Consider the following 19,353-nt stretch of genomic DNA (forward strand, 5'->3'; position numbering starts at 1 on the left):
TTAATCTACTCACAAATTGATGGGCATATAACTAATCTTGAACCTAGAATTATTCTTCACCTTATGTTATCACATAGTAGTTCTATAATTAGCACTTTTACATTCTCAATCATTACCCTGTAGTCGTACTCTAAAAACTAGTGATTTTCAAACTTGGGCGGGCATCAGAATCCCCTGAAGGGCTCACTAAAACACATATTGCTACCCCCACTCTCCTGCCACACTTCAGATTCAGTAGATGGTTTGAGGCCCAATAACATGCATTTCTCACAGGTTTCTAGGTGATCCTGATGCTGCTGGTCCAGTCCCCACAATGAGAACCACTGCTCTCAGGTTTTCCTTTGTAAATACCTGTTTAATAGTCTGTTGTGATTCATCAACCTTAACTTTCCATTTATTTTCTTCTTGCTCCACACTTCTCTGTAGCTTCTGTAAAATTCCTTCCTACAGACAAGAGTATAGTTGTTTTGAAAAATTCATGTTCTAATGCCAAGATAAACTATTCAGGCCATGAAAGAATGTTAATGATTTAAAAATAAAATAAAAATGTAGATTAAAAATCATTTCCTACTGTTTCTGCAAGGACGGATTTGTATTTTTCACACTCTAGCTGTAACAATGTGTGCATTTCATCAGCTTCTTTTAACTTGTGCTCTAGAACCTACAAAGAATGAAATGAAGAAAAATTCTATAATTTTATCAGAAAGTTTTGCACTTCAAATTTGTTTCAGTACTTAATGGTATGTATTATGATAAATACTTCCTGTTTTATACTGAAACTATATTTCAATCTTTCTAAGTAGAAAAATGAAGTTCAATGACCTTTTGGGGTCATTTGGTTTTTACTAATAAAACTAAGTCTGCTTATTACAAAATATATTCAACAATTTTGTAATAAATAGGCTTGCTTCTTTAGCCAGGTGGTAAAGTCAATGCAAACCCACATGTGAAGTTAAGGTCACAATACCTATGCTAAACATATGGGAAAGAGACTTTTATTCATGCCACTTAAGATACAAAAAAAACAGTAATAATCCCTCCAATTTCAGTAACCAAGGATAAAAACCAATTTGATTTCTGAATACTTCTCATGATATATTTGGGGATGCCTCAACAAACCAGTGAGATTCCACCTACTTATCTCAACTGATCATTACTTTTTAAAACTAGGCTAAAAAGAAAGTAAAGGGGCCGGGCGCGGTGGCTCACGCCTGTAATCCTAGCTCTCTGGGAGGCCGAGGCAGGCGGATTGCTCGAGGTCAGGAGTTCGAAACCAGCCTGAACAAGAGCGAGACCCCGTCTCTACTATAAAAATAGAAAGAAATTAATTGGCCAACTAATATATATATATATAAAAAATTAGCTGGGCATGGTGGCGCATGCCTGTAGTCCCAGCTACTCGGGAGGCTGAGGCAGAAGGATTGCTTGAGCCAGGAGTTTGAGGTTGCTGTGAGCTAGGCTGACGCCATGGCACTCACTCTAGCCTGGTCAACAAAGCGAGACTCTGTCTCAAAAAAAAAAAAAAGAAAGTAAAGGATAATTAAATATTCAGTTTTAGAAACAATTAAGAGTTAAAGAAATGGCAAACATTACTTTTGTACACAAATCAAATGTAAGGAAGACTCATAGTATTTCCACTAAAATTTACAAAAAATGAAACCCCCTTTACACTTTCTTAAAAGATCACTATTCTACTAATAATATAACCTTTATCTTTTCCAAACTCAAGAAGACAAATTCTGATTTGCTTCTTTTGCCCGTGTTTGATTAAAATATAGATAGTTCATTTCTTGAACTAACCTCAACCTCCTCTGAACCTGAAGTTCCAGCCATGCATTCTCTTGCCTTCTTTTCAAATCCATGTAACCATTCACTGTAATTCTGTGGGGGAGAAAAGTCAAAATCAATTTCAAAACAAACTATCTAAATGAAACAGCTCAAACATTTCAAATAACCAAATCAGACTATTATAAAAGAAACCTACATCAACACCACCCGGCTAGAAATTGCAAAGAATAACGTAACTACTGCATGAATTGAACACAACCCATACTTGAAAATAAACACTAAAAATATCCCTATTTGCTATCATCAAAATAAAATCTTACCTATCCCAACCAAAAATATTTGCAACTAAATTCTGGAGTTATAGGTAGAAGATCTGGGCTTAAATGTAGCTTCTACTACTTACTAGCACAAGGACTTATAAACTCAATCTTTAAAATACAGAAAATCCAAGAGTAATTTTTCAAAAACTTTTTTCAGGCCAGGCACAATGGTTCATGCCTATAGTATTAGCACTTTGGGAGGCTGATGCAGGAGGATTGCTTGAGCCCAGGAGTTCAAGACCAGCTTGAACACAGCTCGACTCCATCTCTACAAAAAATATAAAATTTAGCCAGACATGGTTGCACATGCCTATAGTCCCAGCTACTCAGGGGTGGTGAGGCAGGAGGATCGGATCGCTTGAGCCCAAGAGTTCGAGGTTATAGTAAGCTATGATGATGCCACTGCACAATAGCCCAGGCAACAGAGCCTATGTCAAAAACAAACAAACAACAAACTTTTTTTCAGGTAAAATGGTCCTCAAAAACTAAGTAGTTTGAGTTCATAAAGTAAAACTTCAACCAAAGATATTATATTTAAAGGACTCTGAAGGTGATACAGGGATTCTGAAAATGTTTCATTCAAATTAAGAAATATGTATTATACAGTATTTTTAAAATCATAATGAGAAATGATATGCATACACAAGTACTTATTTCAATCCAACAAAAACTTAATTGTGCTGACATGCTAGCTCATATAAACAATGCATATATTATAGTTTTAGCAATTACTCAATTTTAGATTATTCTAAATTATTGATGCTTATCTGAACTTTAAACTCTTGACAGAATATTTGTCAGATACTTAAAATCAAATTTCCTCTTATTCCTCTTCTTTGGTTTAGTTAATTTTAAGCAAAAGTAACTCTCATAAAATTTCTATTAACTTCTGTAATATAAAGCTTTACTTAAGTGGCTGAATCAGGATTCTCAATAAACTATCAAATAAGAATAAAAAACAAAAGTAGATGCTGAAATCACCCCCTAGTATAATACCTTTAATATCTAATTAGTTAAAAGAAAAAAAAAACCTCTCCATTTAACATTCTCACATTATAAATCCGAACCAAGACTAACTGTAGGCTATTAAAATTCTACTTAACACCTTCAAATAGGGGGACCCAACATAAATTAAAATCAGATAAAAAAAAGTGATTTAGTTGCTTAAAGTTTATAAATCTCCCTTCTAGGTCATATACTTTAGATTTCTCCTATGTTGATCTGCTAAGCAATAGCAAACAGTAAAATAATTTACTTCATGTACAAAACCCCTTTTATATCTCTTAATTATGTTAACTTATCTTAATGTTAATGAAGCTAATTGCCTTACTATTTTATAAGGTAAATAGCTTATGATCTTTAAAAACCTAAAATGCTAAACTCTAAGTAGCACAGAAAGTTTAATATATTTCTTAAATAGACTATATGCAGAAATACTCAACTTTTAACAAATATATGAACAAAAGGCAAATAATATCATCCATGTCTTATGGTAATTTATAAATATTTAGTGTCAAAAAGATTTGGTGACTGAGGGTAGGTAGCTTTACTGCTAATAATGAATTCATTGGATATGCTAATGATTCTGACCTGATCACTATACATGACATGTATCGAAACATCACTATGTACTTTATATATATATAATTGTCAATTTAAAAAATAAAACTAAAAGTTAAAAAAAATTTAACACTGGTGATCTTAAATGATCTTCGAACAAGAGAAATAATCAATATTAACTCTTGGCTCATAAAATACTGTCAAATAAACACATCACCAAGTATTATTTCCATTAATAAAATATAAAGCTGAAACAAAAATAGGTTATGGCCATAAAGGAAAAAATGTAAAATATTTTAATAGTAACTCCTTCTCTTAGGTTCAATGTAAGCAGTGTATCTATTAATATATGTTTACCCAGTACAAGATATTTCATTAGTTCAACTTAAAGTGGCAAAGATCTACTAAACTGATCAAATCTGAATGTATTCTCAATAATTACAATGGAAACAAAATAATCTTCTCTCCTTATTTAAAATGCAGGCTATATGTAGATATAATCTAAGAGCAAGCAGCTAAACTCAGACAACATACAGAACAGGCCATTAAGTTTACTTACACCACCCCTAGCACTCACACCTAGAGGAGCCAGAGCTCCTTGTAAGTACAGTTGATTCCAAGCTTGGAGCAGGAAATAAGTCTGATAAATGAAGAGCGTCTTGTCATATGACAAAGTGTAGAAGCTATCACAGTTTAGCAATATTATGTCAAAAGGACTCGGTAACCAGCCTAAATAAGCTCCAAGGGGCCAAAGGATAACAACAGACCTTACAGATCTCCTGATGAAAGTGTGTAACACCCCCTTATGAAGTGGTCTTGCCCTCACACTACCGTACTCCCAAAATACTAAGCCTGAATCTGATCAGGTCTCTACTGACTACCAATTTATAGGATATAAGAACATGCTGACACCAAAGAGATGCAGTCAACTAAATCCAAACTGTGAAAAACTGCATAGGAAACCACCAGGTTTAAAAAAACAATCAGGTTTATCCCACAATCAGTAGAATAAAAGTATCTAAGAAACATCTTAAACCAATCCGTACGTTGACTTTATTTGGGTCCTGATTAAAACCAACTGCAATAAATTATTTAATTTAAATAGACAATTTATATTACAACTGGAAAAACAGACTAGATATACAAAATTAAGAACATAATATAGTATTTAATGTAACAATAGTATTTCTTTAAAAGATGCTTATCTTTTAGAAATAGGTACCAAAATATTTACAGAGGAAATGCTCAAATATCAGAATTCCTTCAAAATAATCTAGGTAATGCAGGGTGGGAAGTAAAACAAGATTGTTTATGTACTGATGTCATGTATTGGTAATTGATGAAGTAAGATAGTGGGTACAGTGGGCTTCATTATGTTAGTCTCTCTACTTTTGAACAGTTTTCCATTACAATAAAAAAAAGACCTACACTCTATTTTAGGAAACTCACATGCACACTCAACAGCTTTCTCTGCCCTTGAATATTTACTGTATTAATTCTCTGATCCAAAGTAACTTTTCTCTCCCACTTAAAACATGTACAACCTCAAGTAAAGCAAGTTGTTGTACATTACCCACAAGACTTTTGCTTGAAGAAATTAACAGATACCCAAATCTTGAGTTTTAAAACGTAAAGAGGCTGGTTCTTAGTATCAAATATGTTAAAAAATAAAGTGTTGCTAAAACTAAGAAACAACTGCTTGGCCAGGCCCGGTGGCTCACGCCTGTAATCCCAGCACTCTGGGAAGCTGAGGTGGGCGGATCTCAAGGTCAGGGGTTGGAAACCAGCCTGAGCGAGAGCTAGACCCCGTCTCTAATAAAATAGAAATAAATTAATTGGCCAACTAAAAAATATATATATTGAAAAAAAATTAGCCAGGCATGGTGGCACATGCCTGTAGTCCCAGCTACTCGGGAGGCTGAGGCAGTAGGATTGCTTGAGCCCGGGAGTTTGAGGTTGCTGTGAGCTAGGCTGACACCCCGGCACTCACTGTAGCCTGGGCAACAAAGTGAGATTCTGTCTCAAAAAAAAAAAAAAAAAAAAAGCAACAACTGCTTAAAATTAAGTTCTATTTGAATAAAGCCATTAAGAACATTACATTAATGGTTTTATTAAACAAAAAATATTTCTTATCCAAATATGATGTTTATAATCCTCTAAACAATGTCTCATATGTAAATTTTATAGAATACAAAAAAAATCAGATAAATAAATAAAAATGAGTCTTGAATCAAGTTATTTATCTTAACCATTCAAAAGTACCCTAGGTTAATACTGGGAAATATTAGAATTAGCACATTATTGAAACAAAGTGCTGCTATTAACAAATAATAAATTAGTCTTACCAAATTAGAAGGGACAGACACCTTTGGAAATAATTTTCTGAGAACTTCTTTAGCTTCCAACTCAACAGCTTCCATGTGTTGCTGTCTTTCCTAAAGCAAAAGATGTACCAAATCAAACTTACAAGATTTACAGAATTTCTAAAAAAGAAAGAAAAGGCTATGGTCTTTTAAGTTCTAAGGGAAGAAAAAGTTTTTAAAAATTATTATAATACTGACAAATGTTAAAATCTCCCATTTTAAGATATTAAAATGCTTCCATAAGAAAAAATCTGCAAAATCTCTAAAGCATCCTGAATAGAAAATAATGTCTTAGCAATATCTGACTGACAATATGGACATTTTCCTTGGCATTGGAAATCAAGCAATTTGCCTCTCCAGGAACAATTTAAAAACACACATAAACACATAAAGAACATTTCTTACTGCTAAAACTTTATAAACTAACTATACTAAATAATGTTGCTCAGATACATGTAACTGAGGCTTATTGGCTGGTAAATCTTTAAAAAAAAATGCATCACTCACAGACTATCATGTCATGGGATTAAAATGGCAACTTTCAGTTCAAGCTTCAAGGTTAAGTGAAGCTATTTAAGCTAAACAAAGCAAAAAAGGACGATCAAAATTTGACGAGTGGCAAGAATGGGAAAAAGAAGAAACAGAACAAGGAAAAACTGACAGCATATTACATCACTAATGCCAAGCATCAAGAAGACTAATTCTGACACTTGTACATGGACTCTGTCAGCTATAAATTTGAAGATATTACAAATGTGTAAGTCCAAATTTGCTGGTTTTAAATTCAAGTCTAACGGATATCAATTATAAACTAAAAACCATGGTTTGTCAAAATTAGGGTAAAGACTTCATCAAATGCAAAAAAACAAATCTAATATTCAAACTATCTTCACAAAATAAAAAATGACATCTATAAAAATTTACATCTAAACCAGGCCAAGAAAATCATCTCAAAACACACTTAAAGTTCAACAGGTGACAAGAAGGCAAGCAAGCTAGCAACATCTCAACTATATCTTTCCCCTATCATTTAGGTATGAATGTTGAAATCTATTATTGAGTCAAGGTATATACACTTCAATTTAAGAAAACCTGATCACATAAAAATCTAAATTTACACAATTAAAAAGCTAGAAATTTCATCATATTCTACACACACAAAAAGCTGTTAATTAAGGATTAGTGGCAGCATTTTTAAAATAGATGTTTTAACAAGGTATTTTCTAGAATTCAATAAAGTCCACGAATTTTCAGGAATACACCTAACTGCATAAGGTATATTCGTTCAAGAAAAATAATTAGACTTCAGAGACATTAAGAGGTAATTTTTATTATTTGACCAGAGAAGTGCTAGAACAATTTTTAAAGATCAATTACGGAAAGATATTATGAAACAGATGCTCTTTAAAAACTTCCCAAGGAAAAAATACTAACTAAAGGAAGTAAGTATCTAACTTGCAATCAAGAGCCACAAAGATGAAAAGTTACTTTCTTCATGTACTAACAATTTCATTTAAAAAGTTTTCATTTGATATAGTAGAGTTCAGCTGTGGATACCAATTTTCATTCTACTTTAAAACCTAGAAAAATCTAATATTGAAAACTGCATTACTATAATTTCCTTATCATTTCTATCTAAGCAAAATATATAAAGTATCTTTCATGTAAACCTGTCATTTATAGGAGCTCAAGAATATTTACTACTTACAAAAATAATCCTAGAAAGACAGCATATCATCCTCTGTTAGATTTTAGATAAGTTGACTATTACTTATTTTTAGCATCTAAAACACTCAAAAGTGTTTTACATGGTTTCTTCTCTTTACAGCACAATTTGTGACACTGGGACAATGAGTATCACTTTACAGCTATGCCATCCAAAGACTGTCTATGTCTAAATTCTATTGAAATGTAGAAGACTGAATTCTATCCTTGGCATATCTTTAAGCTATGCAATAAGGCATCAAGTACAAATTCTAGCTTTCTTTTAGAATCATAATATGCAAGAAGGACTGGCAAGTGGCAAATAATTTCTTGTAGGAACGTCATGAGTAGCACCTTCCTAGATACTTAATCTCACTAACAAAAGTAAAAAGGTAGCTCTTACGGAAAAGCAATATTAAGAGAAAAAAACAGAAACCATATCAGAACCTTCATTGCCGAAATTAATGACTGTACAATTGCAATTACTCACAATGAAACGACAGTTTCCAACCTGGCCTAGATTATTTCTATTCTCTGGCCTAAATTTCTATGGTCCCAATATATACCAGCTGTCTCAAATTTAAGTTTTAGTGAAAATTACAGTCAGGTAAATGAGTATACAGGTAAATATAAATCCATTATACTAAAAGAAATAAAACTACAAACATTCTTGATTAGAAAAAAAAACCATAAAACTATTTTGTGCTAAAAAAAAGTCCTTCAAATATCACTAAGATTTGTATTTAACACATTGCCACACCAAAAAACAAAAACTTTTCCTTAGGGCCACAGTGTTTTATTATAAAAACAGAATAAGAACTTCAAGTGTAATTTAAAGGCAAACAAATAGAAAATCAAAATTTATTGACTTATTTAATCCATGTTTTTAGAATTAAACTGTCAATATTAATTTTAACAGTAAGAACATCAAGTAAGATTTTATATAGGCTTCACAAGGCCCCGGGGTCAAACCTAGAATGAGTTAAATAAATACAACTCTCATGGCAGTTAATGTGTTAAAATTCAATAGACTGCCTTAACACACAAAATTTCAGAATGCTGAAATTAATCATATAGGTTCCTTCATTTACCCATCTGCAAAATTCAATGTTTCTGTTCCACATTTATTCTTGGTGGAAAATTGCAAAATACTTCACTGCACTGGTTGGCAAAATGAATTCTCTCAATCTTTAAAAATAACTTCTCCATTAAATTCATTAGAAAAAAATTCATACCCAATGGAACAACCTGAGCTCAAAGAGAACATCCTCCATTGTTTTGAAGACAGAGGTAGATATTATGTCTAAAACATGTTAAGACATATTATGTCTAAAACAGAGTACTTTACACACACTGATCAAGAAAATTCTCTCTTGATACTAATACTTCATACTAAACACATACTAAACACAAAACATGCATCATTATTATCCAGTAATGTATAAAGTTTAAGTCCACCACCTCTAAGGAACCATTTCCTGTATTTAAGACTGTCAACATTTTTCCATCTTATCTGAATCATCTTGGAGTGCCCACAAAAAACCTAGTTTACTGTGCATCTGAAGTACATCCTATGTATTCAGGTGTATTTATTAATTCAGTTATATTTTTTTGCTTTAGAGTTTTCATCAAAGTCCTTTTAACCAACCCAATAGATGTGCACTGTCTGACAAGAACTTAACAAAGGTCTTCTGAGACTCTTCAGCTTAAAGTAGTGCTCAACAAAGCCCAATTAGGTAAATCACCACAAATCAGTGTGCCCAAAATTAAAGCTTCAAGGGGTAGATGAAAAAAGCAGAGATGACAGAGATGATTAATGTGGATGGTAAGGAGATTTTATATTTAAATTGCAGTAAAATTAAATGCTTTAGTCTGATTTTGATACAAGCTGCAGATTTTCTCTGTTCAGTAAGTGGATTGTTTCTAGGAGTTAGCATTACAACCTTGGAAGTCTTGTTCACTTTGTCCTGCAGCATTTTTTCAGTTGATGCCAATGCTTCCATTGCTTCCCAGTTTTTCTCCCGAAGGTCCTAATCATTTTTAGAAAGAATGATTTCAGTTTTTCCATTATTGAAAGATTTTTGCTTTTTACTTCATCAGTATTTTTGCACTGCATTTAAATGCTGGTTACTGCAAAAGTATTTCAATGGGAAAATATGCATATTAGCAAAAAAATGAAAAGCAATGTTTAGAAGTTTGAATGAGAAAATAAAGATGCTCACTTTCCATGTTTTAGTATACACACCAAATATGCCAGCTTTTAAAATAATTACTGTGCACATGTGACAAAGAAGAAAGCATCAAAAGTAAACACAACAAACCAAGATTACAAATATGATTTCGGATACACCAACATTAGAGGATTAAAGACAGAGCAAATACACAAGTATTGCAAAAAGCTGCACATATGACTTTTAAACAAGGCCCATTATCACTCATGGGACTTTCCACTGCACCATAACATTTTTTTCTGTTTTAATAACATTAACACATTTCAAATCTACCTAAGAATGCCACAGTAACTCACTGTGTTCTATCTTTTCTTGGCATGGTCAAATGTGTATGTTGTTTAACAACCTGACATGAACTGTAAGAACTAGTTGACCAAGGTAAACAGGGAGGCTAGAAAGGTACAAAACACATTCTCTTGGAGGATAAACAGAGGTCATTAAAAACTGAGCTCTGAAGGATCTAGATTTTAACACTATTTCATTAGTAAATATAAAAACAATCTGATATATCTCAATCTTTCTTCGAAATTAGAAATCTAAACAGATAAAAACAAACCAAAAAAGCTAATAATCACCCTTTATAACATGCTTAATTATGTGCCAAACATTGTGCTTGGTGTTTCACAAATCCTCATTAATCTTCACAACAACCCCAAAAGGTATTTATTCCCATTTTATAAATGGGGAAACCACATCTCAAGTAGGTTAAATAAAAAGTTTGGTCAAATGTACACATCAAATGACGTGGCAGAAGTAGAATCAGAATGATGCTGCAATCTGCTGGCCTCCAATATCCTGGCTCTTTTCCCATAGGTTCAGTGCCTCCAGCGCTGCTGCTGCTTTATTAGACTGCATTACCATGCCCTCCTTATCTCAGAATCCCAATAATAAAACACAATTAAGATGTTAACAGTATATCGGCAAGTTCACCTCAAGTTTTGTGGCTAAGCAATGCCATTAGTAATACTGCACAAACACAGAAACGGCAATTCAAGTACCTAATTTTGACAAACTCAGGAGTGCAAGAAAATGCCAAGTTGTTAAATTAACAATTCAATACAAACTTTGAAAAATTTAACTTACAATAGAAAACACATATCCATTTATTGTCAATACCCCCTTAGATTTCATTAGCCTTGCTCAAGTCAGAATAATACCTTCTCTAGCAAGAATGCTTGAATTCTACTTATAGATGTCTCTCTACTATAGGTACGAGAGGATTTAAGAAATGCACCTAAATTCATTATTTGTCTATTCAGTGTTAAGTATTACAATTTGTATTTCTTAAAACACTATCTCTTCCTGTTTTAGTATAAATGTATTCAGGTTCTAAGGCTTCTAATACAATTATCAAAATTTGAACCATCTCTCAGTTAAAAAGGGAGGTTCCAGAAGGCTCTCAAAAAGCTTCATTATTTAGCATACTGGGTTTGAATATTGGCATTACTTTTACTTTACAAAAAGACTAGCTCAATCTAAACAAGAGGAAATGCCTTTGATTTTTAAATACTGAGCTGAAAGAATTATTTTTCCAAATAAAAGTCCAACAAAAAGTCAATCACATATTTGTTTTTTAAACTAAAAGCATAATTATAGCTTCAATATTTAAAATGGTATTTGCAAGTTTAAGAATTGGTCCTTTCACTTATTAAAAAAAAATCTGCTCTAGATTAAAATGATTATTCCAATAATACCCTCCAAAAAGTTACACCCAGAAAACAATAGTACTTTCTTACAAAGACTAAGAAATCTAAAGTAAAAGTGGATACAAAGAAAAAAAAAATTACTGAACCTTATTTCAGTGTTGAAGTACTAAAAAGGAAAGCTTCATTTTGATGAAGATTCACTTACATTGTTTTTCTTCCTCTGGTGTTCAACAGCATCCTTCAAAGAATCTAACTCATTCTGAAGACTACTTATTTCTTTCTCTCTTTCTGAAATTCTAAATCAGAACATGAAAACATATAGCAAGATTTTACGAAAACAGTAATACAACTTAGATCCCTATCTTTCAACAGTTGTTACTACAAAATAGAAATACCAAGTAGATAATGCTTTGAAAAGTGCATTAACTTAATATTTTAGCTACTTTTTACCATAGAAAGCCTATTCTATGAATGCTTAATTTCAGAAATAATTTTAAACTAAGTTTTTGCATACAATATGATATGCCAAGGTTTATGCTAAAGAGAAATCTTATCCCCTAAGAGACAGTTCATGAATATATGAACTGCTATAGTTATTTCTATTTTTACCTGGATCAGTACAGTAGCTATTTTCAGAGGAGTTAAACTGACCTTGAAGCAGTCCCATATAATATATATATAATATATACATATATTTATTCTTTTTTTAGAAATCAATGAAATCAGTTTTGACTTTAAGTGCCTAATCTACAACAAAAGTATCATATTAAAGTGAGCTAGGTATTTTCTTGTAATTTTCAGACCACACCAATCTCAGGATTCATGTTTTTTCCTCGTCCTGTCCAATGACTTAGTTATTTGCAGAAAGCAATAGCAAAGATTCACAATTGGATTCTATTATAGCCGAGTGTGGCTTGGGTAGAAAGTTAAATCACAAATAGCTCTTCCCTAAGAACATGGTTTTACACAATGGGTTGGCAAACTAAGAGCTGCTTTTACTAAGAGCTACTTATATATTTCTAAAGTGTTGTTTTAAAAAATGTATACGAAACAGATCTATGTGTTCCACAAAACTGAAAATATTCACTATTGGGCCCTTACCAGAAATGTCTGCTGACCCTTGCTCTATCTATATAGTCAATACTCAATTTAATAGTAAATAAGTCTAATCTAGTAAATAACTTTGTAAACAAACCAAGATGGAAGAACATTTAGACTACTTATATCACTTATTGATATATTTAATATGGTTTACATAACACGTTGAAACATGCTATCTGAAATAATCTTAAATGAAGCATCTTAGAGAAAATTACACGCTATAAAGAAAAATGTTTTAGTAAAAAGAGATTTCCTTAAAAGAGACAACCATAAAGATCACAAGTTTTTCTCAAAAATGCAGAAGTTAAATCAAAATTTACATCATTCAATTCCACAATAATATCCAGAAGAAAGACTCAGTAGGACAACTGAGATAATTGGGGACCATTTAATTTAGTAAGCCTTCAAAATGTAGTTTGATTTGATGTTTTCTGAATGCCTGGAAACCAAACATCTCTCAACAAAATATTCAAAGAAATTCAAATACTATAAAAAGGTGCATTAGTCAGCCAAAAGCACAGCTAAGCTCTACTGACCTGCAGTTTAAGATATTCAAATAGAACCACAAAAATTAGGTGATCATTTGCAATTATATTAAATTGCTTATCTGAGAACTATTTAGCACATAAAAATAGTTACCACTTCCCAAACAGTGAATCAGTACTTACACTTTTAATAATTCTTCATGAGGGGAAAAAGAAGATGCCTATTAAAAGAGTTAAATGTTATTTCAAAACAAAGCTTTCTAGAAAGAAACTTTAAAGAAATTAAAGTTCTTCTCAGATATAAATTAAGACATTACCAAAGGTAAAAATACCATATATACCATATGTCAGTCACTTTGATTTTATTAAAAACAAATGATTTTAATAAAAACATGTAAAAATTTATAAAATATACTGAACGCTAAATCCAATCTTCATTGTCATTACCTAAACTCTTCATTTAGCAGGGATTTATCAAGGTCCTACTATGGGCCTAGCCCCAATGGCTCATGCCTATAATCCTACCACTGTGGGATGCCGAATAGTGAGAACTACTTGAGCTCAGGAGTTCCAGACCAGCAAGAGCAAGACCCCATGTCTACTAAAAATAGAAAAATGAGTGGGGTGTCATGGCACATGCCTGTAGCCCCAGCAACTTAGGAGGCTAAGGGAGGAGGATCCCTTGAGCCCAGGAGTTTGAGGTTGCAGTGAGCTACAATGACACCACTGCACTCTACCCAGGGCGACAGAGCAAGACTGTCTCGAAAAAAAAAAAAAAAGATTCCTACTATGTGCAAAGCACTGAGGTAATACCTTAAATTTTCATACTGTATAATTTATTTGACTATATAAAAACCTTAAGTTTCTGAAAGTTAAAAAAAATCATAAATGAAATCAAAAGAAAAATTAGGAAAAGTAAATCTCCTCACATATAACAAAAAGTTAATTACATATAACATACAAAGATACATAGCCCTTTCACACATGGTATTTTTTCCTTAAGGACTACAATCTCCAAACTAAACTACTATAAGCTTCCTGTCCACAAGGACTCTAGTTCTTTTGTCTCTGGAAATATTTTCTAGTCTATCCACATATGTTGATAAATTAATTTAAAGGATATTTTGGGTAACGTATCTTTTTTAAAAATTGTTTTATTTTTACTAACCAGAATTATAACTTGAAACGCTATTTTAAATAGTTGTAGATTATCACTTACAATATTACACATTTGATAGTTTCTCTCCAATTACTGATATTTCGTTTGGGAAGAGGGGAGATAGAGTACACACCTATCTTTAAACCTACTTCTATAGGATTTTAACTGACCTACTAAGAAAAGCATTCTATAGGATCAGAAAACACAAAAATACAAAACACAGCTGGAATTCAGATAATAACATTATTCGTATATACTTTGTAAGCTGTAGATTATTTTACCTTAGATATAGCATAGCAATTGCTTTGTTTTATGGGAGATTTGATAAACTTATAAATAAAACACACACTTTATTCTCAATGAAAATGCAAAAATGACAAAAGTACTGACGGTCACTGGTTATATAATTTTTTTACCACATAAAAGGCAAGACATCCAATAATGGTACCGACCTGTTGGTAGTTCTGTTGTTTAAGCTGCTCAATTTGGGATTTAAACAATTTGTTTTCATCTTGTACCTCCTATTTAAACAAAAATTAAAGATGAGTAACTAAACAGAGATGTTTACATTCCATATAAACTTTGAAAAATATCACATAAGCTAGGAAAATTTTAAAATAGCAATAATTTTAAATGGGTATAATAAGCCCTATATAAAAACATACTATGAAATTAATTATGTTTAGTACTAGCCTAAGAGTGGGCATGTCTCAATGGAACAAAATAGGAACCACAAACAGACCCATATTCCTGTAAGAATTTAGTACAGAGTGACATTTCAATCCTAAATCAGTAGTTCAAGGTTTCTCAATCTCAATTCTAATGATTTGGGGCTGGACATTTCTTTGTTGTGGAGACTGGACCATGCACTGTAAAACCTTCGGCAGTATCCGTGGCCTCCATCTACTAGATGCAACAGCACCTCTCCCTCAACTGTGACAACCAAAAATGTCTCCAGATATTGCTCCCCTGGAAAGAGCCACTGCAGTAATGATGGGTTATTTAATAATGAGGCTAGCCTTCTCTTTTTAAAGGTTAGAATGCTACTCTCACAGCTTACTGAAATTACATATGAATAAAAAATCTAAACAAAAAATGTAAATGTATTAGAAGAAAATATGGGAAAATATTTTTGTGATCACAAAAAGATGCCTTTCTTCTCAGGACTTAAAACTCAAGAAATACTTATATTTAAGTATATAAAAGTTTTAAACTCTCAAAAGAAGGGAAAAAACACAAAGGAAGTGAAAGAAAAACTGGGGAAAATAAATCACCTCACATAATGACAAAAGCCTAATTTCCACTATTATATAAAAAAAGATCTTATAAATTAGTAAGAAAAAGTCAAACATCCAAAGGAAAAAATGTGGGAAACAATTTATATACAAATAGCTTAAATGTATGAAAGATACTTAACTTCTCTCACAATCGAAAACAAATTAAAAACAATCCTACCATCTTTCAAGTATAATATCAAACATTTTCATCCTTGTCAGGGTTGGAGAGAAAGAAAGGGGAAAGGCTCTCAGTTGGCAAGAGTGTAAATTAGTAAAAACACTTTTGAAGAACAATTTATTATTATCAAAGTTAAAAATGAACCTACTTAGGAGGGAAAGGGAATGTGACAGAACCAACCCTTGGAGCATGAAATATGAACAAGACTAATCAGAGACAATATAGGCACTCTACAAATTTGCTATTACTTCAAATCAAGGTTCTGTAAGTACTTTAAATACTAACTACATGAGGGTGAAAAGATACTGATTTTCTACTTAAACTATATCTTTCAAACAAACCAAAAAACCTTGACCCAGAATTACACTTCTGGGAATTTATAATACAAATATACTAGCAAAAGTATTCAAAATATATGTGCAAGGATATTCACTGTAGTATAGTTTGTAAGAGTAAAAACAATCCTAAATAATCTAGGTATCCATCAACTAGGATTGGTTATATCAATGATACAAACATATAACACCATAAAGCTATTAAAGGTTAAAAGTAGAAATGTGCTTCTATGGAAAGATCCCAAAAAGCACTGTGAATTGGTGGGGGGGTGGGAAAGCAAAACACAAAAGTGTATAGTTAAATAAAGTATGTTTTTAAAACAAATATGTACACATACATACATACTTACATTTACGCCTGGGTACTTTCTCAAAATATATACCAACAATTGCTAGTAATAGTTATCTCTGAGAAATATCTGGGTGGGAGAGACTCACTTTGTATGCTAATTTCCTTTGTAACAGTTAAAAAATTTTTAAACATGCAAAGACTATACACATAATAATTTTAAGTAATCATATTCACCTGTAACAGCTTTGTTTTGCTAGAAAGATCATTCTCCCTCTCTTTTAGCATAGCTTCTACTCTCTTCATTTCATTTTCCTTTTCTTTCAACCTAGAATTTTTAGAAAGACTTTATATTTACTAATGTACATAAAAAAAGAAAACCAGACTCTAATATCACTCCTAAGAAAAAAGATGGCAGAAACAATACCTACCTGCTCTTTCTTCCCATATTACACCAACTTATGTTTGTTTTGAAAGATTATTTCCAGGATCATTCTACTCAAAGTCAAATACATCCTAAAACTGTTACAACTTATTTCATACTTAACATTTCTTAAGCAAATATGGTTTTATCTAGAAACATACTCTAAAAGGCTAAAAGCAAAGTACATTTCATCAAGTCTTTATGAAAATTACCACTTAAAAAGAAATGAGTTTTGCTCCCAAGAATCTTAACCATAATTTATTGACCCTGGAAATTACAATGTCTAACCCTTGCACTAAAGAAATGCTTTTAATTAGGTCATTAAATATGAAATGTCTGATTTTGAATTAAAGTGTAGTTTATTATATCTCACACAAGAAGCAGTACAATTAATCAAAGCATGTGCCCAAAGTATTGACATAGTTTTGCCATCTTAATGGTAGCTTGTTTATGCCAGCAGCAAAGAAGTCAGGAGAGTCAGTGGCAATGAAATCACCAAAGGCATTTTCCACAGCTTGTTGAGAACTGAATATTTTTCCTTGCAAGAAGTCCTCCCCCCACCCCCTAAGCCTGGAAGAAGTGGTAGTCAGTTGGTGCAAGGTCTGGCAAATACTGTGAATGACAGAGTTTCCAAGTCCAGCTGCTGCAGTTTAAGCAGCATTGTTTATGTATGTAACGAGTGGTTGAACATTGTCTTGCAAGAGGACTGGCCTGTCTCTATCAACCAACCTTGGCTGCTTATTTGTAAAAGCACCCTCATCATTTTGTCCAACTGGTTGCAGTAGAAATCTGCTATAATCGGTTGACCAGCTTTCATGAAGCTGTAGTGGATAATGCCAGTGCTGGACTACCAAACAGACACCATTACCTTTTTTTGATGAATATTCAGTTTTGGACTGTGTTTCGGCACTTCATCTTTATCCAACCATTGTGCCAAATGCTTGTGATGATCAATAAGAATCCATTTTTTCATCATACATAACAATACTGCACAGAAATGGTTCACCTTTATGTTGTGACAGCAAAGAAAGGCAAGCCTCAAGATGATTTCTCTTCTGACATTTGTTTAACTGATGCGGAACCCATTTATCCAGCTTCTTTACCTTGCTGATTTATTTCGAATGGTCCAATATTATTGGAATACTAACAACAAACCTGCCGCTAATTCATGCAGTAGGTTAAGATGGATTCATTTCCACAACAGCTTTCAGCTCATCATTATCTACTTTGGTCTCAGGTCACCCATTTGGCTCATTTTCAAGATTAAAATCACCAGAATGGAACTTCTCAAACCATCTACACACTGTGTGTCAATTAGCCACGTCCTTCCAAAACACTTCATTGGTATTTTGAGTTGTCTGCACTGCATTGGTTACATGACAGAATTCATATTAGAAAATAACATTAATTTTTGGCTTATCCATGGTTCTACAAAAATTGCTCTTAAAAAAATATGAAGATAGTCACAAGCCAAAACGTGTGTTTGAAGAATGAGGATGTACCTTCATAATAAAAACAAGAAGTGTCCAGGTGAAATGTCAGAGATAACAATGGTCAAACTTAGCCCTTTGCACTCACGTGCTTTTTTCTTGATTCTTTTATTCTTCTCAGGATTTAATTTTTTAAATACCCCAGATTTTACAAAGCGTGGCAATAGAATAAAAAACTGGAGTTTCTTTTCATACAAACTTATTTATTTGGATTTTTTTATATTTCAAATTATTGATACATTAAAAGAGTAATTTTAATCTCTATTAATTTTTCATGGTGTGATATTTTTTGAAACATTCACCCACATGAAGACCTGGTTTATATTCACATGTTTCGCAAATATAAATCGTCTCTCTTCTTCCTCCTTTGATTTTTCTGTTTGAACAAACAACACAATCTTTGTGTTTTTTGTTAGGGTGAGGTGTGATTATATGGAACTTTCCATCTAAACATTGTTGTAAGTTAGTGGATAATAATCTACCCCTGGAAGTTAGTGTACCATCTATGAATTCTCCAACTAGATCATGTACTAGTTTCCTAATAAATTTCACATGCATTATCGGTTTTTCATTTTTTCTGTTTTGGCATTCTTTGTACAATATATAGGAATTTACAACACTGACCTCAAGCCCCCAGAAAAACAATGTATGCTACCATTTTAAAGTCTTCCTCATAAAACAGTATGTGCTTGTGTAGTGATCAGCTATATCAACACCTCCCATAAACTTTGTATAGCTGGTCACGACCTTGGGTTTGAGAACTATTTCCTTCCCACCACCACGCACTCTCCTTTCCACAGACGCAGTCTCTGAAGTGTCCCATGTACTGAGGAGGGGAAATTCACTCAGAACGTGCGACTGCTAGGGGGCAAACCAGTCATCCAACTAAACCCTGTGTCATGACAACATCTGTGGTATGCTAACAGAAACCTAAACAAACCTAGGAGACAAAAATATAAGCAAGGTTCTTTATCAAGGGAAGATGATGCAAGCTCAAAAATGC

At 32.6% G+C, this 19,353-nt stretch overlaps 1 protein-coding gene across 10 annotated transcripts in view; it reads right to left on the reverse strand.

Moving 5' to 3' along the window:
* Positions 1 to 19,353, reverse strand: part of KTN1 (kinectin 1) — a 104,351-nt gene that overhangs the window by 13,577 nt on the left and 71,421 nt on the right. For 6 of the 10 annotated variants that reach the window (XM_012757949.2, XM_012757944.2, XM_012757945.2 and 3 more), the window contains 9 exons: positions 16,674 to 16,764; positions 14,810 to 14,878; positions 13,382 to 13,419; positions 11,818 to 11,908; positions 9,679 to 9,765; positions 6,014 to 6,103; positions 1,801 to 1,881; positions 572 to 661; positions 352 to 444 (listed from right to left, as the gene is read on the reverse strand). In XM_012757949.2, coding sequence (XP_012613403.1) covers positions 352 to 444; positions 572 to 661; positions 1,801 to 1,881; positions 6,014 to 6,103; positions 9,679 to 9,765; positions 11,818 to 11,908; positions 13,382 to 13,419; positions 14,810 to 14,878; positions 16,674 to 16,764 — 730 coding nt within the window. The remainder of the gene's footprint in view (positions 1 to 351; positions 445 to 571; positions 662 to 1,800; positions 1,882 to 6,013; positions 6,104 to 9,678; positions 9,766 to 11,817; positions 11,909 to 13,381; positions 13,420 to 14,809; positions 14,879 to 16,673; positions 16,765 to 19,353) is intronic. The other 4 variants (XM_076004015.1, XM_076004013.1, XM_012757951.2 and 1 more) reach the window with 1 other exon arrangement.

The sequence above is a fragment of the Microcebus murinus genome, chromosome 6 (assembly GCF_040939455.1).
Source record: "Microcebus murinus isolate Inina chromosome 6, M.murinus_Inina_mat1.0, whole genome shotgun sequence".
In the NCBI taxonomy this organism is placed as follows: Eukaryota; Metazoa; Chordata; class Mammalia; order Primates; family Cheirogaleidae; genus Microcebus; species Microcebus murinus.